General features: G+C 41.1%; 1 protein-coding gene across 1 annotated transcript in view; it reads left to right on the top strand.

Annotated features, from left to right (window-relative positions):
• Window positions 1-25,623, top strand: part of CNTNAP5 (contactin associated protein family member 5) — a gene marked incomplete in the record, with an annotated part of 569,649 nt that extends 544,026 nt beyond the window's left edge. Inside the window, 3 exon segments of the mRNA XM_056536567.1 lie at window positions 18,255-18,473; window positions 22,833-22,904; window positions 24,499-25,623. Of these exon segments, the coding sequence (XP_056392542.1) occupies window positions 18,255-18,473; window positions 22,833-22,904; window positions 24,499-24,695 (488 nt within the window).
• Between the last annotated feature and the right edge of the window lie 1,059 nt (window positions 25,624-26,682).

The raw sequence follows: 26,682 nt of genomic DNA, 5'->3' as shown, positions 1-26,682 counted from the left end.
GATCCCCTATATAATGCCAGTCACAGAGGACTCATAGATCCCCTATATAATGCCAGTCCCAGAGGACTCATAGAACCCCTATATAATGCCAGTCACAGGGGGCTCATAGATCCCCTATATAATGACAGTCACAGGACTCATAAATCCCTATATAATGCCAGTCACAGATGACTCATAGATCCCCTATATAATGCCAGTCACAGAGGACTCATAGATCCCTATATAATGCCAGTCACAGAGGACTCATAGATCCCTTATATAATGCCAGTCCCAGAGGACTCATAGATCCCCTATATAATGCCAGTCCCAGAGGACTCATAGATCCCCTATATAATGTCAGTCACAGAGGGCTCATAGATCCCCTATATAATACCAGTCACAGAGGACTCATAGATCCCCTATATGATACCAGTCAATGAGGGCTCATAGATCCCCTATATAATGCCAGTCCCAGAGGACTCATAGATCAACTAAATAATGCCAGTCACAGAGGACTCATAGATCCCTATATAATGCCAGTCACAGAGGACTCATAGATCCCCTATATAATGCCAGTCACAGAGGACTCATAGATCCCCTATATAATACCAGTCACAGAGGACTCATAGATCCCTAATATAATGCCAATCACAGAGGACTCATATATCCCCTATATAATGCCAGTCACAGAGAACTCATAGATCCCTATATAATACCAGTAACAGAGGGCTCATAGATCCCTATATAATGCCAGTCACAGAGGACTCATAGATCCCCTATATAATGCCAGTCACAGAGGACTCATGGATTCCCTATATAATGCCAGTCACAGAGGACTCATAGATCCCTATATAATACCAGTCACAGAGGACTCATAGATCCCTATATAATGCCAGTCACAGAACTCATAGATCCCTATATAATGCCAGTCACACAGGAATCATAGATCCCTATATAATGCCAGTCACAGAGGACTCATAGATCCCCTATATAATGCCAGTCACAGAGGACTCATAGATCCCCTATATAATGCCAGCCACAGAACTCATAGATCCCCTATATAATGCCAGTCACAGAGGACTCATAGATCCCTATATAATGCCAGTCAAAGAACTCATAGATCCCCTATATAATGCCAGTCACAGAGGAATCATAGATCCCCTATATAATGTCAGTCACAGAGGACTCATAGATCCCCTATATAATGCCAGTAACAGAGGAATCATAGATCCCCTATATAATGCCAGTCAAAGAGGACTCATAGATCCTCTATATAATGCCAGTCACAGAGGACTCATAGATCCCCTATATAATACCCGTCACAGAGGACTCATAGATCGCCTATATAATGCCAGTCACAGATGACTCATAGATCCCCTATATAATGTCAGTCACAGAGGACTCATAAATCCCCTATATAATGTCAGTCACAGAGGACTCATAGATCCCCTATATAATGCCAGTCACAGAGGACTCATAGATCCCCTATATAATGCCAGTCACAGAGGACTCATAGATCCCCCTATATAATGCCAGTCCCAAAGGACTCATAGATCCCCTATATAATACCAGTCACAGAGGATTCATAGATCCCCTATATAATGCCAGTCACAGAGGACTCATAGATTCCCTATATAATACCAGTCACAGAGGACTCATAGATCCCTATATAATGCCAGTGACAAAGGACTCATATATCCCTATAAAATGCCAGTCATAGAGGACTCATAGATCCCCTATATAATGCCAGTCCCAGAGGACTCATATATCCCCTATATAATGCCAGTCCCAGAGGACTCATAGATCCCCTATATAATGCCAGTCACAGAGAACTCATAGATCCCCTATATAATGCCAGTCACAGAGGACTCATAGATCCCCTATATAATACCAGTCACAGAGGACTCATAGATCCCCTATATAATACCAGTCACAGAGGACTCATAGATCCCCTATATAATGCCAGTCACAGAGGACTCATAGATCCCTATATAATACCAGTCACAGAGGACTCATAGATTCCCTATATAATGCCAATCACAGAGGACTCATAGATCCCCTATATAATGCCAGTCACAGAGGACTCATAGATGCCCTATATAATAGCAGTCACAGAGGACTCATAGATCCCTATATAATGCCAGTCACAGAGTACTCATAGATCCCTATATAATGCCAATCACAGAGTACTCATAGATCCCCTATATAATGCCAGTCACAGAGGACTCATAGATCCCTATATAATACCAGTCACAGAGGACTCATAGATTTCCTATATATTGCCAATCACAGAGGGCTCATAGATCCCCTATATAATGCCAGTCACAGAGGACTCATAGGTCCCCTATATAATGCCAGTCACAGAGGACTCATAGATCCCCCTATATAATGCCAGTCAAAGAGGACTCATAGATCCCTATATAATAGCAGTCACAGAGGACTCATAGATCCCCTATATAATGCCAGCCAAAGAGGACTCATAGATCCCCTATATAATGCCTGTCACAGAGGACTCATAGATCCCCCTATATAATACCAGTCCCAAAGGACTCATAGATCCCCTATATAATATCAGTCACAGATGATTCATAGATCCCCTATATACTGCCAGTCACAGAGGACTCATAGATCCCCTATATAATACCAGTCACAGAGGACTCATAGATCCCTATATAATGCCAGTCACAGAGGACTCATATATCCCTATATAATCCCAGTCATAGAGGACTCATAGATCCCCCATATAATGCCAGTCACAGAGGACTCATAGATCCCCTATATAATGCCAGTCCCAGAGGACTCATAGATCCCCTATATAATGCCAGTCACAGAGGGCTCATAGATACCCTATATAATGCCAGTCACAGAGGACTCATAGATCCCCTATATAATGCCAGTCACAGAGGACTTATAGATCCCCTATATAATGCCAGTCACAGAGGACTCATAGATCCCTATATAATACCAGTCACAGAGGACTCATAGATTCCCTATATAATGCCAATCACAGAGGGCTCATAGATCCCCTATATAATGCCAGTCACAGAGGACTCATAGATCCCTATATAATGCCAGTCACAGAGGTCTCATAGATCCCTATATAATACCAGTCACAGAGGACTCATAAATTTCCTATATATTGCCAATCACAGAGGGCTCATAGATCCCCTATATAATGCCAGTCACAGAGGACTCATAGATTCCTATATAATAGCAGTCACAGAGGACTCATAGATCCCCTATATAATGCCAGTCACAGAGGACTCATAGATCCCTATATAATGCCAGTCACAGAGGACTCATAGATCCCCCTATATAATGCCAGTCCCAAAGGACTCATAGATCCCCTATATAATATCAGTCACAGATGATTCATAGATCCCCTATATACTGCCAGTCACAGAGGACTCATAGATCCCCTATATAATACCAGTCACAGAGGACTCATAGATCCATATATAATGCCAGTCACAGAGGACTCATATATCCCTATATAATCCCAGTCATAGAGGACTCATAGATCCCCTATATAATGCCAGTCACAGAGGACTCATAGATCCCCTATATAATGCCAGTCCCAGAGGACTCATAGATCCCCTATATAATGCCAGTCACAGAGGGCTCATAGATACCCTATATAATGCCAGTCACAGAGGACTCATAGATCCCCTATATAATGCCAGTCACAGAGGACTCATAGATCCCCTATATAATGCCAGTCACAGAGGACTCATAGATCCCTATATAATACCAGTCACAGAGGACTCATAGATTCCCTATATAATGCCAATCACAGAGGGCTCATAGATCCCCTATATAATGCCAGTCACAGAGGACTCATAGATCCCTATATAATACCAGGCACAGAGGACTCATAAATTTCCTATATATTGCCAATCACAGAGGGCTCATAGATCCCCTATATAATGCCAGTCACAGAGGACTCATAGATCCCTATATAATAGCAGTCACAGAGGACTCATAGATCCCCTATATGATGCCAGTCACAGAACTCATAGATCCCTATATAATGCCAGTCACAGAGGACTCATAGATCCCCTATATAATGCCAGTCACAGAGAACTCATAGATTCCCTATATAATACCAGTCACAGAGGGCTCATAGATACCCTATATAATGCGAGTCACAGAGGACTCATAGATCCCCTATATAATGCCAGTCACAGAGGACTCATAGATCCCTATATAATAGCAGTCACAGAGGACTCATAGATCCCCTATATGATGCCAGTCACAGAGGGCTCATAGAACCCCTATATAATGCCAGTCACAGGACTCATAGATCCCTATATAATGCCAGTCATAGAGGACTCATAGATCCCCTATATAATGCCAGTCAAAGAGGGCTCATAGATCCCTATATAATGCCAGTCACAGAGGACTCATAGATCCCTATATAATGCCAGTCACAGAGGACTCATAGATCCCCCATATAATGCCAGTCACAGAGGACTCATAGATCCCCTATAGAATGCCAGTCACAGAGGTCTCATAGATCCCCTATATAATGCCAGTCACAGGACTCATAGATCCCTATATAATGCCAGTCATAGAGGACTCATAGATCCCCTATATAATGCCAGTCACAGAGGGCTCATAGATCCCTATATAATGCCAGTCACAGAGGACTCATAGATCCCTATATAATGCCAGTCACAGAGGACTCATAGATCCCCCATATAATGCCAGTCACAGAGGACTCATAGATCCCCTATAGAATGCCAGTCACAGAGGACTCATAGATCCCCTATATAATGCCAGTCACAGAGGGCTCATAGATCCCCTATATAATGCCATTCACAGAGGACTCATAGATCCCTATATAATGCCAGTCACAGAGGACTCATAGATTCCCCATATAATGCCAGTCACAGAGGACTCATAGATCCCCTATATAATGCCAGTCACAGAGGACTCATAGATCCCTATATAATATCAGTCACAGATGATTCATAGATCCCCTATATACTGCCAGTCACAGAGGACTCATAGATCCCCTATATAATGCCAGTCCCAGAGGACTCATAGATCCCCTATATAATGCCAGTCACAGAGAGCTCATAGATACCCTATATAATGCCAGTCACAGAGGACTCATAGATCCCCTATATAATATCAGTCACAGATGATTCATAGATCCCCTATATACTGCCAGTCACAGAGGACTCATAGATCCCCTATATAATACCAGTCACAGAGGACTCATAGATCCCTATATAATGCCAGTCACAGAGGACTCATATATCCCTATATAATCCCAGTCATAGAGGACTCATAGATCCCCTATATAATGCCAGTCACAGAGGACTCATAGATCCCCTATATAATGCCAGTCCCAGAGGACTCATAGATCCCCTATATAATGCCAGTCATAGAGGACTCATAGATCCCCTATATAATGCCAGTCACAGAGGACTCATAGATCCCCTATATAATGCCAGTCACAGAGGACTCATAGATCCCTATATAATGCCAGTCACAGAGGACTCATATATCCCTATATAATCCCAGTCATAGAGGACTCATAGATCCCCTATATAATGCCAGTCACAGAGGACTCATAGATCCCCTATATAATGCCAGTCCCAGAGGACTCATAGATCTCCTATATAATGCCAGTCACAGAGAGCTCATAGATACCCTATATAATGCCAGTCACAGAGGACTCATAGATCCCCTATATAATGCCAGTCACAGAGGACTCATAGATTCCTATATAATAGCAGTCACAGAGGACTCATAGATCCCCTATATAATGCCAGTCACAGAGGACTCATAGATCCCTATATAATGCCAGTCACAGAGGACTCATAGATCCCCCTATATAATGCCAGTCCCAAAGGACTCATAGATCCCCTATATAATATCAGTCACAGATGATTCATAGATCCCCTATATACTGCCAGTCACAGAGGACTCATAGATCCCCTATATAATACCAGTCACAGAGGACTCATAGATCCATATATAATGCCAGTCACAGAGGACTCATATATCGCTATATAATCCCAGTCACAGAGGACTCATAGATCCCTATATAATAGCAGTCACAGAGGACTCATAGATCCCCTATATGATGCCAGTCACAGAACTCATAGATCCCTATATAATGCCAGTCACAGAGGACTCATAGATCCCCTATATAATGCCAGTCACAGAGAACTCATAGATTCCCTATATAATACCAGTCACAGAGGGCTCATAGATACCCTATATAATGCGAGTCACAGAGGACTCATAGATCCCCTATATAATGCCAGTCACAGAGGACTCATAGATCCCTATATAATAGCAGTCACAGAGGACTCATAGATCCCCTATATGATGCCAGTCACAGAGGGCTCATAGAACCCCTATATAATGCCAGTCACAGGACTCATAGATCCCTATATAATGCCAGTCATAGAGGACTCATAGATCCCCTATATAATGCCAGTCACAGAGGGCTCATAGATCCCTATATAATGCCAGTCACAGAGGACTCATAGATCCCTATATAATGCCAGTCACAGAGGACTCATAGATCCCCCATATAATGCCAGTCACAGAGGACTCATAGATCCCCTATAGAATGCCAGTCACAGAGGTCTCATAGATCCCCTATATAATGCCAGTCACAGGACTCATAGATCCCTATATAATGCCAGTCATAGAGGACTCATAGATCCCCTATATAATGCCAGTCACAGAGGGCTCATAGATCCCTATATAATGCCAGTCACAGAGGACTCATAGATCCCTATATAATGCCAGTCACAGAGGACTCATAGATCCCCCATATAATGCCAGTCACAGAGGACTCATAGATCCCCTATAGAATGCCAGTCACAGAGGACTCATAGATCCCCTATATAATGCCAGTCACAGAGGGCTCATAGATCCCCTATATAATGCCATTCACAGAGGACTCATAGATCCCTATATAATGCCAGTCACAGAGGACTCATAGATTCCCCATATAATGCCAGTCACAGAGGACTCATAGATCCCCTATATAATGCCAGTCACAGAGGACTCATAGATCCCTATATAATATCAGTCACAGATGATTCATAGATCCCCTATATACTGCCAGTCACAGAGGACTCATAGATCCCCTATATAATGCCAGTCCCAGAGGACTCATAGATCCCCTATATAATGCCAGTCACAGAGAGCTCATAGATACCCTATATAATGCCAGTCACAGAGGACTCATAGATCCCCTATATAATATCAGTCACAGATGATTCATAGATCCCCTATATACTGCCAGTCACAGAGGACTCATAGATCCCCTATATAATACCAGTCACAGAGGACTCATAGATCCCTATATAATGCCAGTCACAGAGGACTCATATATCCCTATATAATCCCAGTCATAGAGGACTCATAGATCCCCTATATAATGCCAGTCACAGAGGACTCATAGATCCCCTATATAATGCCAGTCCCAGAGGACTCATAGATCCCCTATATAATGCCAGTCATAGAGGACTCATAGATCCCCTATATAATGCCAGTCACAGAGGACTCATAGATCCCCTATATAATGCCAGTCACAGAGGACTCATAGATCCCTATATAATGCCAGTCACAGAGGACTCATATATCCCTATATAATCCCAGTCATAGAGGACTCATAGATCCCCTATATAATGCCAGTCACAGAGGACTCATAGATCCCCTATATAATGCCAGTCCCAGAGGACTCATAGATCTCCTATATAATGCCAGTCACAGAGAGCTCATAGATACCCTATATAATGCCAGTCACAGAGGACTCATAGATCCCCTATATAATGCCAGTCACAGAGGACTCATAGATCCCTATATAATGCCAGTCACAGAGGACTCATAGATCCCCCTATATAATGCCAGTCCCAAAGGACTCATAGATCCCCTATATAATATCAGTCACAGATGATTCATAGATCCCCTATATACTGCCAGTCACAGAGGACTCATAGATCCCCTATATAATACCAGTCACAGAGGACTCATAGATCCCTATATAATGCCAGTCACAGAGGACTCATATATCCCTATATAATCCCAGTCATAGAGGACTCATAGATCCCCTATATAATGCCAGTCACAGAGGACTCATAGATCCCCTATATAATGCCAGTCCCAGAGGACTCATAGATCCCCTATATAATGCCAGTCACAGAGGGCTCATAGATACCCTATATAATGCCAGTCACAGAGGACTCATAGATCCCCTATATAATGCCAGTCACAGAGGACTCATAGATCCCCTATATAATGCCAGTCACAGAGGACTCATAGATCCCTATATAATACCAGTCACAGAGGACTCATAGATTCCCTATATAATGCCAATCACAGAGGGCTCATAGATCCCCTATATAATGCCAGTCACAGAGGACTCATAGATCCCTATATAATACCAGTCACAGAGGACTCATAAATTTCCTATATATTGCCAATCACAGAGGGCTCATAGATCCCCTATATAATGCCAGTCACAGAACTCATAGATCCCTATATAATGCCAGTCACAGAGGACTCATAGATCCCCTATATAATGCCAGTCACAGAGAACTCATAGATTCCCTATATAATACCAGTCACAGAGGGCTCATAGATACCCTATATAATGCGAGTCACAGAGGACTCATAGATCCCCTATATAATGCCAGTCACAGAGGACTCATAGATCCCTATATAATAGCAGTCACAGAGGACTCATAGATCCCCTATATGATGCCAGTCACAGAACTCATAGATCCCTATATAATGCCAGTCACAGAGGACTCATAGATCCCCTATATAATGCCAGTCACAGAGAACTCATAGATTCCCTATATAATACCAGTCACAGAGGGCTCATAGATACCCTATATAATGCGAGTCACAGAGGACTCATAGATCCCCTATATAATGCCAGTCACAGAGGACTCATAGATCCCTATATAATAGCAGTCACAGAGGACTCATAGATCCCCTATATGATGCCAGTCACAGAGGGCTCATAGAACCCCTATATAATGCCAGTCACAGGACTCATAGATCCCTATATAATGCCAGTCATAGAGGACTCATAGATCCCCTATATAATGCCAGTCACAGAGGGCTCATAGATCCCTATATAATGCCAGTCACAGAGGACTCATAGATCCCTATATAATGCCAGTCACAGAGGACTCATAGATCCCCCATATAATGCCAGTCACAGAGGACTCATAGATCCCCTATAGAATGTCAGTCACAGAGGTCTCATAGATCCCCTATATAATGCCAGTCACAGAGGGCTCATAGATCCCCTATATAATGCCAGTCACATGACTCATAGATCCCTATATAATGCCAGTCATAGAGGACTCATAGATCACCTATATATTGCCAGTCACAGAGGGCTCATAGATCCCTATATAATGCCAGTCACAGAGGACTCATAGATCCCTATATAATGCCAGTCACAGAGGACTCATAGATACCCCATATAATGCCAGTCACAGAGGACTCATAGATCCCCTATAGAATGCCAGTCACAGAGGACTCATAGATCCCCTATATAATGCCAGTCACAGAGGGCTCATAGATCCCCTATATAATGCCATTCACAGAGGACTCATAGATCCCTATATAATGCCAGTCACAGAGGACTCATAGATTCCCCATATAATGCCAGTCACAGAGGACTCATAGATCCCCTATATAATGCCAGTCACGGAGGACTCATAGATCCCTATATAATGCCAGTCACAGAGGACTCATAGATCCCTATATAATGCCAGTAACAGAGGACTCATAGATCCCTATATAATGCCAGTCACAGAGGACTCATAGATCCCCCATATAATGCCAGTCACAGAGGACTCATAGATCCCCTATAGAATGCCAGTCACAGAGGACTCATAGATCCCCTATATAATGCCAGTCACAGAGGGCTCATAGATCCCCTATATAATGCCAGTCACAGAGGAATCATAGATCCCTATATAATGCCAGTCACAGAGGACTCATAGATCCCTATATAATGCCAGTCACAGAGGACTCATAGATCCCTATATAATGCCAGTAACAGAGGACTCATAGATCCCTATATAATGCCAGTCACAGAGGACTCATAGATCCCCCATATAATGCCAGTCACAGAGGACTCATAGATCCCCTATAGAATGCCAGTCACAGAGGACTCATAGATCCCCTATATAATGCCAGTCACAGAGGGCTCATAGATCCCCTATATAATGCCAGTCACAGAGGAATCATAGATCCCTATATAATGCCAGTCACAGAGGACTCATAGATCCCCTATATAATGCCAGTCACAGAGGAATCATAGATCCCTATATAATGCCAGTCACAGAGGACTCATAGATCCCTATATAATGCCAGTCACAGAGGACTCATAGATCCCTATATAATGCCAGTAACAGAGGACTCATAGATCCCTATATAATGCCAGTCACAGAGGACTCATAGATCCCCCATATAATGCCAGTCACAGAGGACTCATAGATCCCCTATAGAATGCCAGTCACAGAGGACTCATAGATCCCCTATATAATGCCAGTCACAGAGGGCTCATAGATCCCCTATATAATGCCAGTCACAGAGGAATCATAGATCCCTATATAATGCCAGTCACAGAGGACTCATAGATCCCCCTATATAATGCCAGTTAAAGAGGACTCATAGATCCCCTATATAATGCCAGTCAGAGGACTCATAGATCCCCTATATAATGCCAGTCACAGAGGACTCATAGATCCCTATATAATGCCAGTCACAGAGGTCTCATAGATTCCTATATAATACCAGTCACAGAGGACTCATAAATTTCCTATATATTGCCAATCACAGAGGGCTCATAGATCCCCTATATAATGCCAGTCACAGAGGACTCATAGATTCCTATATAATAGCAGTCACAGAGGACTCATAGATCCCCTATATAATGCCAGTCACAGAGGACTCATAGATCCCTATATAATGCCAGTCACAGAGGACTCATAGATCCCCCTATATAATGCCAGTCCCAAAGGACTTATAGATCCCCTATATAATATCAGTCACAGATGATTCATAGATCCCCTATATACTGCCAGTCACAGAGGACTCATAGATCCCCTATATAATGCCAGTCACAGGACTCATAGATCCCTATATAATGCCAGTCATAGAGGACTCATAGATCCCCTATATAATGCCAGTCACAGAGGGCTCATAGATCCCTATATAATGCCAGTCACAGAGGACTCATAGATCCCTATATAATGCCAGTCACAGAGGACTCATAGATCCCCCATATAATGCCAGTCACAGAGGACTCATAGATCCCCTATAGAATGTCAGTCACAGAGGTCTCATAGATCCCCTATATAATGCTAGTCACAGAGGACTCATAGATCCCCTATATAATGCCAGTCACAGAGGACTCATAAATCCCCTATATAATACCAGTCACAGAGGACTCATAGATCCCTAATATAATGCCAATCACAGGACTCATAGATCCCTATATAATGCCAGTCATAGAGGACTCATAGATCCCCTATATAATGCCAGTCACAGAGGACTCATAGATCCCCTATATAATGCCAATCACAGGACTCATAGATCCCTATATAATGCCAGTCATAGAGGACTCATAGATCCCCTATATAATGCCAGTCACAGAGGGCTCATAGATCCCTATATAATGCCAGTCACAGAGGACTCATAGATCCCTATATAATGCCAGTCACAGAGGACTCATAGATCCCCCATATAATGCCAGTCACAGAGGACTCATAGATCCCCTATAGAATGCCAGTCACAGAGGACTCATAGATCCCCTATATAATGCCAGTCACAGAGGGCTCATAGATCCCCTATATAATGCCATTCACAGAGGACTCATAGATCCCTATATAATGCCAGTCACAGAGGACTCATAGATTCCCCATATAATGCCAGTCACAGAGGACTCATAGATCCCCTATATAATGCCAGTCACAGAGGACTCATAGATCCCTATATAATATCAGTCACAGATGATTCATAGATCCCCTATATACTGCCAGTCACAGAGGACTCATAGATCCCCTATATAATACCAGTCACAGAGGACTCATAGATCCCTATATAATGCCAGTCACAGAGGACTCATATATCCCTATATAATCCCAGTCATAGAGGACTCATAGATCCCCTATATAATGCCAGTCACAGAGGACTCATAGATCCCCTATATAATGCCAGTCCCAGAGGACTCATAGATCCCCTATATAATGCCAGTCACAGAGGGCTCATAGATACCCTATATAATGCCAGTCACAGAGGACTCATAGATCCCCTATATAATGCCAGTCACAGAGGACTCATAGATCCCCTATATAATGCCAGTCACAGAGGACTCATAGATCCCTATATAATACCAGTCACAGAGGACTCATAGATTCCCTATATAATGCCAATCACAGAGGGCTCATAGATCCCCTATATAATGCCAGTCACAGAGGACTCATAGATCCCTATATAATACCAGTCACAGAGGACTCATAAATTTCCTATATATTGCCAATCACAGAGGGCTCATAGATCCCCTATATAATGCCAGTCACAGAGGACTCATAGATCCCTATATAATAGCAGTCACAGAGGACTCATAGATCCCCTATATGATGCCAGTCACAGAACTCATAGATCCCTATATAATGCCAGTCACAGAGGACTCATAGATCCCCTATATAATGCCAGTCACAGAGAACTCATAGATTCCCTATATAATATCAGTCACAGAGGGCTCATAGATACCCTATATAATGCGAGTCACAGAGGACTCATAGATCCCCTATATAATGCCAGTCACAGAGGGTTCATAGATCCCCTATATAATGCCAGTCACAGGACTCATAGATCCCTATATAATGCCAGTCACAGAGGACTCATAGATCCCCTATATAACGCCAGTCACAGAGGACTCATAGATCCCCTATATAATGCCAGTCACAGAGGACTCATAGATCCCTATATAATGCCAGTCACAGAGGTCTCATAGATCCCCTATATAATGCCAGTCACAGAGGGCTCATAGATCCCCTATATAATGCCAGTCACAGGACTCATAGATCCCTATATAATGCCAGTCATAGAGGACTCATAGATCCCCTATATAATGCCAGTCACAGAGGGCTCATAGATCCCTATATAATGCCAGTCACAGAGGACTCATAGATCCCTATATAATGCCAGTCACAGAGGACTCATAGATCCCCCATATAATGCCAGTCACAGAGGACTCATAGATCCCCTATAGAATGCCAGTCACAGAGGTCTCATAGATCCCCTATATAATGCCAGTCACAGAGGGCTCATAGATCCCCTATATAATGCCAGTCACATGACTCATAGATCCCTATATAATGCCAGTCATAGAGGACTCATAGATCACCTATATATTGCCAGTCACAGAGGGCTCATAGATCCCTATATAATGCCAGTCACAGAGGACTCATAGATCCCTATATAATGCCAGTCACAGAGGACTCATAGATCCCCCATATAATGCCAGTCACAGAGGACTCATAGATCCCCTATAGAATGCCAGTCACAGAGGACTCATAGATCCCCTATATAATGCCAGTCACAGAGGGCTCATAGATCCCCTATATAATGCCATTCACAGAGGACTCATAGATCCCTATATAATGCCAGTCACAGAGGACTCATAGATTCCCCATATAATGCCAGGCACAGAGGACTCATAGATCCCCTATATAATGCCAGTCACGGAGGACTCATAGATCCCTATATAATGCCAGTTACAGAGGACTCATAGATCCCTATATAATGCGAGTAACAGAGGACTCATAGATCCCTATATAATGCCAGTCACAGAGGGCTCATAGATCCCCTATATAATGCCAGTCACAGAGGAATCATAGATCCCTATATAATGCCAGTCACAGAGGACTCATAGATCCCCTATATAATGCCAGTCACATAGGACTCATAGATCCCCTATATAATACCAGTCACAGAGGACTCATAGATCACCTATATAATACCAGTCACAGAGGACTCATAGATCCCTATATAATGCCAGTCACAGAGGACTCATAGATCCCCCTATATAATGCCAGTCAAAGAGGACTCATAGATCCCCTATATAATGCCAGTCAGAGGACTCATAGATCCCCTATATAATGCCAGTCACAGAGGACTCATAGATCCCTATATAATGCCAGTCACAGAGGACTCATAGATCCCCTATATAATGCCAGTCACAGAGGACTCATAGATCCCCCTATATAATGCCAGTCACAGAGGACTCATAGATCCCCCTATATAATGCCAGTCAAAGAGGACTCATAGATCCCCTATATAATGTCAGTCAGGGGACTCATAGATCCCCTATATAATGCCAGTCACAGAGGACTCATAGATCCCTATATAATGCCAGTCACAGAGGACTCATAGATCCCCTATATAATGCCAGTCACAGAGGACTCATAGATCCCCTATATAATACCAGTCACAGAGGACTCATAGATCCCCTATATAATACCATTCACAGAGGACTCATAGATCCCCTATATAATACCAGTCACAGAGGACTCATAGATCCCTTTATTATGCCAGTCACAGAACTCATAGATCCCCTATATAATGCCAGTCACAGAGCAATCATAGATCCCTATATAATGCCAGTCACAGAGGACTCATAGATCCCCTATATATTGCCAGTCACAGAGGACTCATAGATCCCCTATAGAATGCCAGTCACAGAACTCATAGATCCCCTATATAATGCCAGCCACAGAGGACTCATAGATCCGTATATAATGCCAGTCACAGAATACTCATAGATCCCCAATATAATGCCAGTCACAGAGGACTCATATATCCCCTATATAATACCAGTCACAGAGGACTCATAGATCACCTATATAATGCCAGTCACAGAGGACTCATAGATCCCTATATAATGCCAGTCACAGAGGACTCATAGATCCCCTATATAATGCCAGTCACAGAGGACTCATAGATCCCCTATATAATACCAGTCACAGAGGACTCATAGATCCCCTATATAATACCAGTCACAGAGGACTCATAGATCCCCTATATAATACCAGTCACAGAGGACTCATAGATCCCTTTATAATGCCAGTCACTGAACTCATAGATCCCCTATATAATACCAGTCACAGAGGACTCATAGATCCCCTATATAATACCAGTCACAGAGGACTCATAGATCCCCTATATAATACCAGTCACAGAGGACTCATAGATCCCTTTATAATGCCAGTCACAGAACTCATAGATCCCCTATATAATGCCAGTCACAGAGGAATCATAGATCCCTATATAATGCCAGTCACAGAGGACTCATAGATCCCCTACATAACGCCAGTCACAGAGGACTCATAGATCCCCTATAGAATGCCAGTCACAGAACTCATAGATCCCCTATATAATGCCAGTCACAGAGGACTCATAGATCCCTATATAATGCCAGTCACAGAGGACTCATAGATCCCCAATATAATGCCAGTCACAGAGGACTCATAGATCCCCTATATAATACCAGTAACAGAGGACTCATAGATCCCTATATAATGCCAGTCACAGGGGACTCATAGATCCCTATATAATGCCAGTCACAGAGGACTCATAGATCCCCTATATAACGCCAGTCACAGAGGACTCATAGATCCCCTATATAATGCCAGTCACAGAGGACTCATAGATCCCCTATATAATGCCAGTCACAGAGGACTCATAGATCCCCTATATAATGCCAGTCACAGAGGACTCATAGATCCCCTATATAATACCAGTCACAGAGGACTCATAGATCCCCTATATAATACCAGTCACAGAGAACTCATAGATCCCTATATAATGCCAGTCACAGAGGACTCATAGATCCCTTTATAATGCCAGTCACAGAGGATTCATAGATCCCATATAATGCCAATCACAGAGGACTCATAGATCCCTATATAACGCCAGTCACAGAGGACCCATAGATCCCTATATAATGCCAGTCACAGAGGACTCATAGATCCCTATATAATGCCAATCACAGAGGACCCATAGATCCCTATATAATGCCAGTCAAAGAGGACTCATAGATCCCTATATAATGCCAGTCACAGAGGACTCATAGATCCCCTTTATAATGCCAGTCAAAGAGGACTCATAGATCCCCTATATAATGCCAGTCACAGAGAACTCATAGATCCCCTATATAATGCCAGTCACAGAGGACTCATAGATCCCCTATATAATACCCGTCACAGAGGACTCATGGATCCCCTATATAATGCCAGTCACAGAGGACTCATAGATCCCTATATAATGCCAGTCACAGAGGACTCATAGATCCCCTATATAAAGCCAGTCACAGAGGACTCATAGATCCCCTATATAATGCTAGTCACAGAGGACTCATAGATCCCCTATATAAAGCCAGTCACAGAGGACTCATAGATCCCCTATATAATGCTAGTCACAGAGGACTCATAGATCCCCCTATATAATGCCAGTCACAGAGGACCCATAGATCCCCTATATAATGCTAGTCACAGAGGACTCATAGATCCCCTTTATAATACCAGTCACAGAGGATTCATAGATCCCCTATATAATACCAGTCACAGAGGACTCATAGATCCCCCTATATAATGCCAGTCACAGAGGACTCATAGATCCCTATATAATAGCAGTCACAGAGGACTCATAGATCCCCTATATAATGCCAGTCACAGGGGACTCATAGATCCCTATATAATGCCAGTCACAGAGGACTCATAGATCCCCCTATATAATGCCAGTCACAGAGGACTTATAGATCCCTATATAATGCCAGTCACAGAGGACTCATAGATCCCCTATATAATGCCAGTCACAGAGGACTCATAGATCCCTATATAATACCAGTCACAGAGGACTCATAGATCCCTATATAATGCCAGTCACAGAGGACTCATAGATCCCTATATAATGCCAGTCACAGAGGACTCATAGATCCCCTATATAATGCCAGTCACAGAGGACTCATAGATCCCTATATAATACCAGTCACAGAGGACTCATAGATCCCCTATATAATACCAGTCACAGAGGACTCATAGATCCCCTATATAATACCAGTCACAGAGGACTCATAGATCCCCTATATAATGCCAGTCACAGAGTACTCATAGATCCCTATATAATGCCAGTCACAGTGCCTCTCTATAGTGGGGTACCAAATACAGAGACCCCTATACATTATTATGTTTATACTGTAAGACAATATTGTGCAGAGAAGAGAAACAATTCTTAATACTGAGCAGTAAAATATATATATATAAGATAAAGCGCTGTGACTCATGGACATAATCCTGTACAGTCTCTAGTAACACAACGCCCCCTGCAGGATGGTGACTGGATGACATACAATTGTTTATTATTATGTCCTGTATCCCCTGCTATGTAATTAATTGTATTTGTTCTCTCACCTGTATTCTATCTATCTCATATCTATCTATCTATCTATCTCATATCTATCTATCTCATATCTATCTATCTCATATTTATCTATCTCATATCTATCTATCTATCTATCTATCTCATATCTATCTATCTATCTCATATCTATCTATCTCATATCTATCTATCTATCTCATATTTATCTATCTCATATCTATCTATCTATCTATCTATCTATCCCATATCTATCTATCTCTCTCTCTCATATCTATCTATCTATCCATCTCATATCTATCTATCTCATATCTATCTATCTATCTCATATCTATCTATCTATCTATCTATCTATCTATCTATCTCATATCTATCTATCTCATATCTATCTATCTATCTATCTCATATCTATCTATCTATCTCATATCTATCTATCTATTTCATATCTATCTCATATCTATCTATCTATCTATCTATCTATCTCATATCTATCTATCTATCTATCTATCTATCTATCTATCTATCTCTCTCATATCTATTGGCCTCTTTCAGGCAGTTGTAGTTGCAGTGAGATCTCCATGACGTTTTGTTCTGTTGTTCTATGGCTCAGGGGGCGATTTTCTTCCTCTGTACTTTCTCGCTCTTTGTTATAATTTCCGTGTTAGAAATTTCATAATAACTTTAATTAAATTAGAATTTCAATAAAGACCTGTGGAAATGCATCTAATAAGCCCCCAGAAGGAATGACGGGGACGGATCCTTCATTATATTCTGATGTTTATACGGAGGCGCCGGCGTCTTATTGTTCTTATAACCGTCTCTTATTATATCTACAGATAACCCAGAGCTGGATCCAGAAATCTCCACCATAAAGTCTATCGGCTTTGTGGGATGTCTGTCTTCTGTCCAGTACAACCAAGTGGCTCCTCTTAAAGCGGCACTCCGACACCCCAGTCTGGCCCCGGTCACAGTCACTGGTTCTCTGACTGAATGCAGCTGCGGATCGGTCAGTGAGAGCGACCTGAGTACGATCACCACCACCTACTCCTCCTCAGGTACCGTATACCTTCCCTCTATTCCAGACTCCATCAGTACCAGCAGCTATTCCTCCTGCTCTCTACATAAGCATGCACACTCAGTTCAGCTGAGCATACATGTGTTCTGAGGAGAGAGAGGGGAGCAAGCAGATATGATAGATATGAAATAGACAAATATGAGATAGATAGATAGATAGATAGATAGATATGAGATAGATAGATAGATAGATAGATAGATAGATAGATAGATAGATATGAGATAGATATGAGATAGATAGATAGATATGAGATAGATAGATAGATATGAGATAGATAGATAGATAGATATGAGATAGATAGATATGAGATAGATAGATATGAGATAGATAGATCTGAGATAGATAGATATGAGATAAATAGATAGATATGAGATAAATAGATAGATATGAGATAGATAGATAGATAGATAGATAGATAGATAGATAGATAGATATGAGATATAGATATGAGATAGATAGATGGATAGATAGATAGATAGATAGATAGATAGATATGAGATAGATAGATAGATATGAGATAGATAGATAGATATGAGATAGATAGATATGAGATAGATAGATATGAGATAGATAGATATGAGATAAATAGATATATATGAGATAGATAGATATGAGATAGATAGATATGAGATATAGATATGAGATAGATAGATGGATAGATAGATAGATATGAGATAGATAGATATGAGATAGATATGAGATAGATAGATAGCTATGAGATATAGATATGAGATAGATAGATGGATAGTTAGATAGATATGAGATAGATAGATAGGAGATAGATAGATAGATAGATAGGACATAGATAGATAGATAGATAGATAGATAGATAGGAGATAGATAGGTAGATAGATAGATAGATATGAGATAGATAGACAGATATGAGATAGATACATGTGAGATAGATAAATATGAGATAGATAGATAGATAGATAGATATGAGATAGATATATAGATATGAGATAGATAGATAGATAGATATGGGATAGATATGAGATAGATATGAGATAGATAGATAGATAGATAGATAGATATGAGATAGATAGATATGAGATAGATAGGTAGATAGATAGATATGAGATAGATAGACAGATATGAGATAGATACATGTGAGATAGATAAATATGAGATAGATAGATAGATAGATAGATATGAGATAGATATATAGATATGAGATAGATAGATAGATAGATAGATATGGGATAGATATGAGATAGATAGATATGAGATAGATAGATATGATATAGATATGAGATAGATAGATAAGAGATAGATAGATAGATAGATAGATAGATAGATAGATAGATAGATATGAGATAGATAGATAGATATGAGATAGATAGATAGATAGATAGATATGGGATAGATATGAGATAGATAGATAGATATGATATAGATATGAGATAGATAGATATGAGATAGATAGATAGATAGATAGATAGATATGAGATAGATAGATAGATAGATAGATAGATATGAGATAGATAGATAGATAGATAGATATGGGATAGATATGAGATAGATAGATATGATATAGATATGAGATAGATAGATATCTATCTATCTATAGGTTGCCTACACGTCTTTGGAATAAATCACATTTTTTTTGCTGACACCTGGTGTGCCACTGTCCATTTAATTTTTCTAGATAGATAGATAGATAGATATGGGATAGATATGAGATAGATAGATATGAGATAGATATATATAGACACAGTAGATAGATATGAGTTAGATAGATATGAGATAGATAGATAGATAGATATGAGATATATAGATAGATAGATATGAGATCGATAGAGAGATAGAGAGATAGATAGATATGAGATAGATATGAGATATAGATAGATAGATATGAGATAGATAGATAAATATGAGATAGATAGATATGAGATAGATAAATAAATAGATAGATAATATATATATATATATATATATATATATATATATATATATATATATTAGATAGATATGAGATAGAGAGATATGAGATAGATAGATATGAGATAGATCGATATTAGATATATATGAGATAGATAGATAGAGAGATAGATATGAGATAGATAGATATGAGATAGATAGATAGATAGATATTAGATAGATATATATGATATAGATAGATATGAGATAGATAGATATGAAATAGATAGATAGATATTAGATAGATAGATATGAGATAGATAGATATGAGATAGATAGATATGAGAGATAGATAGATATGAGAGATAGATAGATATGAAATAGATAAATAGATATTAGATAGATATATATGATATAGATAGATAGATATGAGATAGATAGATATGAGATAGATAGATAGATAGATAGATATGAGATAGATAGATATGAGATAGATAGATAGATAGATAGATAGATAGATATGAGATAGATAGATAGATAGATAGATATGAGATAGATAGATATGAGATAGATAGATAGATAGATAGATAAATAGATATGAGATAGATAGATATGAGATAGATAGATATGAGATAGATAGATAGATATGAGATAGATAGATATGAGATAGATAGATAGATAGATATGAGATAGATAGATATGAGATAGATAGATATGAGATAGATAGATATGAGATAGATAGATAGATAGATAGAGATGAGATAGATAGATAAATATGAGATAGATAGATATGAGATAGATATATACATAAATGGATATGAGAGATAGATATGAGATAAAAATCTTTTTTAATATGTTCCCCCATGATTTTTTATTAATTGTAACTTAATTTTACAACCGTTTTAAAAACTAAAAAAATAAATAAATAAATAAAAATAAATAAATAAGCAATTTTACAGAAAAAAAAATTCTGCTGAAAAAAATTGCGTGGAAAGAAAAGTGAAATTTACTATATTCCATCACAATTTCCACCGTGCGAGTGCAGAAGTGCGCCAAATTCCATGTGTATAGAACTGAAGGTGATATGGGGGAGGGGTCAGGATTTACAGACCTCATCATCTCTACACGTTAATGTCCTATTATTCCTACGTGACGCCTTTAATTGCGGCCGGTCGGCGATAATGAGTTCAGTAATGAGGAACATTTACGAAGACTCATCAATATTTACCGTATCGACCCAAACAATATAAATCCATCTCTGCTGCACCGTATGGGCGATACGAGGAGCGGCGCTGATGATCTCCGGGTCTAATGAGAGACTCTAATACTGACAGAGCGCTGCGGCGGGTGCGGTGGACGGTGAGCAGCAGGGAGACGCAACTGCAGAGGTGACGGAAAGACGCACGTTCATCGTCCCGCAGAAATAGGTTATCGGTATGAACAGCGACAAACCTTAAAAAACTGCGTTTATTGTGTGCACCTACATCCTTGTATATGTAAATATGAAATGTTCTAAAAACGGACACGGACTGTAACACGGGGCGATTAGATGTTATGAATCAATTCACATTGATAAATGGTTGTAAGTGCGTTTTCCCGAATAATTGATAATTGGGGGGGGGGGGGGGGGGGTTCTAGTCACTTAGATGCATGTATGTCATGTGACTAGAAAATACACGCGCCCAATTATCAATTATTCGGGAAAACGCATTTACAACAATTTATCAATGTGAATCGATTCATAACATCTAATCGGCAGGATGGACTAATTAGGTGAACGGACATAACAGGGAAGTGAATATATCCATATATATGAATAACTTAATTAATCAAATAAATTATATATTAAAAATAAATAAATAAGAAAAATAAATAAATATATTTATTACATTTATACGTAGAGAGAGAGAGAGAGAGAGAGAGAGAGAGAGAGAGAGAGAGAGAGAGAGTTAAATTTAAATAAATAAATAAATAAATACATTAATTAATTATTTAATTTCATTTGTTTATTTATTAATGAGTTAAAATTAGTTTCCAACCTTTTCCGGCATCAACCCTTTAATCATGATGTGTAACAAATGAGTATATTTGCCCCTTTTCCACTCTTGTACATAGGCCAGTGTTTCCAACAAGGGTGCCTCCAGCTGTTACGGAACTACAACTCCCAGCAGGCCCGTACAGCCTTCGGCTGTCCGGGCCTGCTGGGAATTGTAGTTCCGTAACAGCTGGAGGCACCCTTGTTGGAAACACTGCTGTAGGCTGTATCCAGTATTGCAGCACATGTGAAATTTGGCGGAGCTGCAATTCTAGATAGTGACCATTAGTAAAAGTGGCGCTGTCTTTGAAGAGGTGAATAGAGAAGTGAGTGCATGTGCTTCCATCTATGGGGTCTCCTGGATAACTAATCCCCCCCGACTATGTCTAAGATCATAAAGACTCTGAATCCGCAGTCAGTCATGGGGATATTTTGTCTCTTCAGATCCCTTCGGGAAGACGGATGACCGGGAGCCCCTGACTAATGAGATGAGGAGCGGTCCGGCAGTCATAGGAGGTAAGGAGCCGTCTCTGTATCGCCGATTGGATACACATCTCCCTGCAGTTTTGCATTTGTTACATAGAACAAAACACAATGCAGCTGAAGGGAGTGCAATTAATAAAAGAAATGTTCCAAAAATATATGTATCCGTGTGAAATGAGCTGATGAGGAGCCAATACTCATCCTGTGTCCCCAATACTCACTGTGTCCCCAATACTCACCCTGTGTCCCCAATACTCACTCTGTGTCCCCAATACTCACCCAGTGTCCCCAATACTCACCATGTGTCCCCAATACTCACCCTGTGTCCCCAATACTCATCCTGTGTCCCCAATACTCACCCTGTGTCCCCAATACTCACCCTGTGTCCCCAATACTCACCATGTGTCCCCAATACTCACCCTGTGTCCCCAATATTCACCGTGTCCCCAATACTCACTCTGTGTCCCCAATACTCACCCTGTGTCCCCAATACTCATTCTGTGTCCCCAATACTCACCGTGTCCCCAATACTCACCCTGTGTCCCCAATACTCACCATGTGTCCCCAATACTCACCCTGTGTCCCCAATACTCACCCAGTGTCCCCAATACTCAACCTGTATCCCCAATACTCACCGTGTCCCCAGTACTCACCCTGTGTCCTCAATACTCACCGTGTCCCCAGTACTCACCCTGTGTCCCCAATACTCACCCTGTGCCTCAATACTCACCATGTGCCTCCAATACTCACCCAGTGTCCCCAATACTCACCCAGTGTCCCCAATTCTCACCCTGTGTCCCTGATACTCACCCTGTGTCCCCGATACTCACCCAGTGTCCCCGATACTCACCCTGTATCCCCGATACTCACTGTGTGTCCTGAATACTCCCCCTGTATCCCCAATACTCACCCTGTGTCCCCAGTACTCACCCTGTGCTCCAATACCCACCCTGTGCCCCAATACTCACCCTGTGCCCCAATACTTACCATGTCCCCAAGACTCACACTGTATCCCCAGTACTGACCCTGTGTCTCCAATACTCACCATGTTTCCCCAATACTCACCCTGTGTCCCCAATACTCACCCTGTATCCCCAATACTCACCCTGTGTCTGAATACTCCCCCTGTGTCCCCAATACTCACCCCGCATCCCCAATACTCAATTTGTGTTCCCAATACTCTCCATGTGCCCCAATACTTACCCTGTTTCCCCAATACTCACCCTGTGTCCCCAATACTCACCCTGTGTCTGAATACTCATCCTGCGTCCCCAATACTCACCCTGTGTTCCCAATACTCACCCTGTGTCCCCAATATTCACCCTGTATCCCCAATACTCACCCTGTGTCCCCAATACTCACCCTGTGTCCCCTATACTCAACTTGTGTCCCTAATACTCACCCTGTATCCCCAATACTCACCCTGTGTCCCAATACTCACCCTGTGTCCCCAATATTCACCCTGTATCCCCAATACTCACCCTGTGTCCCAATACTCACCCTGTGTCCCCAATACTCACCCTGTATCCCCAATACTCACCCTGTGTCCCAATACTCACCCTTTGTCCCAATACTCACCATGCTTCCCCAATACTCACCCTGCATCCCCTCTTCTCTCTCTTTCCAGGTGTCATTGCGGTGACAATATTCATAATTTTTTGCATTGTGGCGATAATGACAAAAATTCTTTACCAACACAAAAAGACTCACGGGAAGAGTCAGTCCAAGGAGAAGGAGTATCCGGGCAGCATGGACTATCCCTTCAGGAACGAGATGGACTTACAGAACACCGTCAGCGAGTGCAAAAAGGAGTATTTTATCTGAGACTCGCTTTCTACGTCACCCGGTTTGTCTTTTTTCCCCTTTTTTGCAGTTTTTTTTCTTTCTAGCGATTTCTCAATGTCGGTTCCCTGGGAAGGAATGAGAGGAAGGTGACGGATGTCTTCAGTCCTTTCTTGAAGGCTCCTGCCTCGTGTCTGGGGACCGAGACGCCACGTTGCTCCAGTTTTATAAATGGCTTTCAGCACTTCGCGGGGCTGCGACAGCGAGGGACGGTCCCTGAGTGGCGGGAGGAAGACATCATGGTCATGGATGGCAGAGGATACATTGTAACACATCCAAGTGATACCTTCTAGATACAGAGATGATCTGCGACTTGGCCCCCGAAGCCCCTCGCGGTCACACCGAGCTTTACCGGACCCATCACTCCTCACTATTACAAGGACACTCATATATATAGGACTTACCTGCTTCTTAGGCCAAAATTAGAGTTTAAGGTAAATATTCTTATATTAAGAATCAACTTCTATAGAAGATCACGGACTTTGTACTGAACGTACGGGACGCAGCAGCTGATGGCGGATGATGGGGAAGGAATCCTTTCATTACTATTACCCTCCATCTTTAGAGCACCCGCTAACAATCAGAGGACAACTATCATGTTGCTCACAGATGATGCTCTGTACAGACACTGAACAAGCAGGGGTCGCTGTATTTGTAGTGAACCCCAGGTTTCGGGGTTTGGGGGGCTTCAGCTTTATGGAATTGTATTATGCAATTGTCTATTATATGGCATTGAGCAGAAGCTACAACGGGGAATACAGCTTCCTGCCACCTTTAGGGGGCACTAGAGAGGCCTCAGGTGGACCAGGTAAATGTGAGGACTTTAAAGGGGAACTCCACTGGAAATTATTTTTATTTTTTTTCTAAATCAACTGGTGCCAGAAAGTTAAACAGATTTGTAAAATTGCTTCCATTTAAAAATCTTAATCCTTCCAGTACTTATCAACTGCTGTATGCTCCACAGGAAGTTGTGTAGTTCTTTCCAGTCTGAACACAGTGCTCTTTGCTGACACCTCTGTCCATGTCAGGCATTTTCCGGAGCAGGAGAGATTTGCTATGGGGATTTGCTCCTACTCTGGACAGTTTCTGACATGGACAGAGGTGTCAGCAGAGAGCACTGTGGTCAGACGACAGAAAAAAAAAAAAAGAATTTCCTGTGGAGCATACAACAGCTGATAAGTACTGAAAGGATTAAGATTTTTAAATTGAAGTAATTTAAAAATCTGTTAAACTTTCTGGCGCCAATTGATTTAGAATTTTTTTTTCTCCAGAGGAGTACCCCTTTAAATCTCTTCCTGCTCTTCTATTCTTGGTTTGAATGGCTCCGTATTTTGCTAATGAATTTAAGAATTTCCCATTATGCAATCTATTATTATAAAAGGGGGGGGGGGGGGGGGATAGTATATAGGGGCCATCTGGGAGATAGAGAAGCATTGTTGCTTTCTTTCACAGAAACAGCACCACTCTGGTCCTCAGGTTGTGTGTGGTATTGCACTTAGTTCCATTAAAGGGGTGCTCCGGTGGAAAAAATTATTATTATTATTATTATTATTTTTATTTTATTTTTTAAATCAACTAATGCCAGAAAGTTCCTGACACGGACAAAGGTGTCAGCAGAGAGCACTATGGACAAGACAAAAATAAATTAAAAAAAGAAAAGAATTTCCTCCATAACATACAGCTGCTAATACGTACTGAAAGGATTACGATTTTTAAATAGAAGTAATTTACAAATCTGTTTTAATTTTCTGGCGCCAGTTCATTTAAAAAAAAAAAAAAAAAAAAAGTTTTCTACCCCAGTACCCCTTTAAAGGGGAACTACCGTGGAAAACTTTTTTTTTTTTTTTTTTAAATCAACTGGTGCCAGAAAGTTAAACAGATTTGTAAATCACTTCTATAAAAAAAAATCTTAATCCTTCCAGTACTTTTTAGGGGCTGTATATTACAGAGAAATCCGAAAAAAGAAATG

This window comes from Hyla sarda, chromosome 8 (genome assembly GCF_029499605.1).
Source record: "Hyla sarda isolate aHylSar1 chromosome 8, aHylSar1.hap1, whole genome shotgun sequence".
In the NCBI taxonomy this organism is placed as follows: domain Eukaryota; kingdom Metazoa; phylum Chordata; class Amphibia; order Anura; family Hylidae; genus Hyla; species Hyla sarda.
This window is presented reverse-complemented; position numbering and strand designations above follow the sequence as displayed.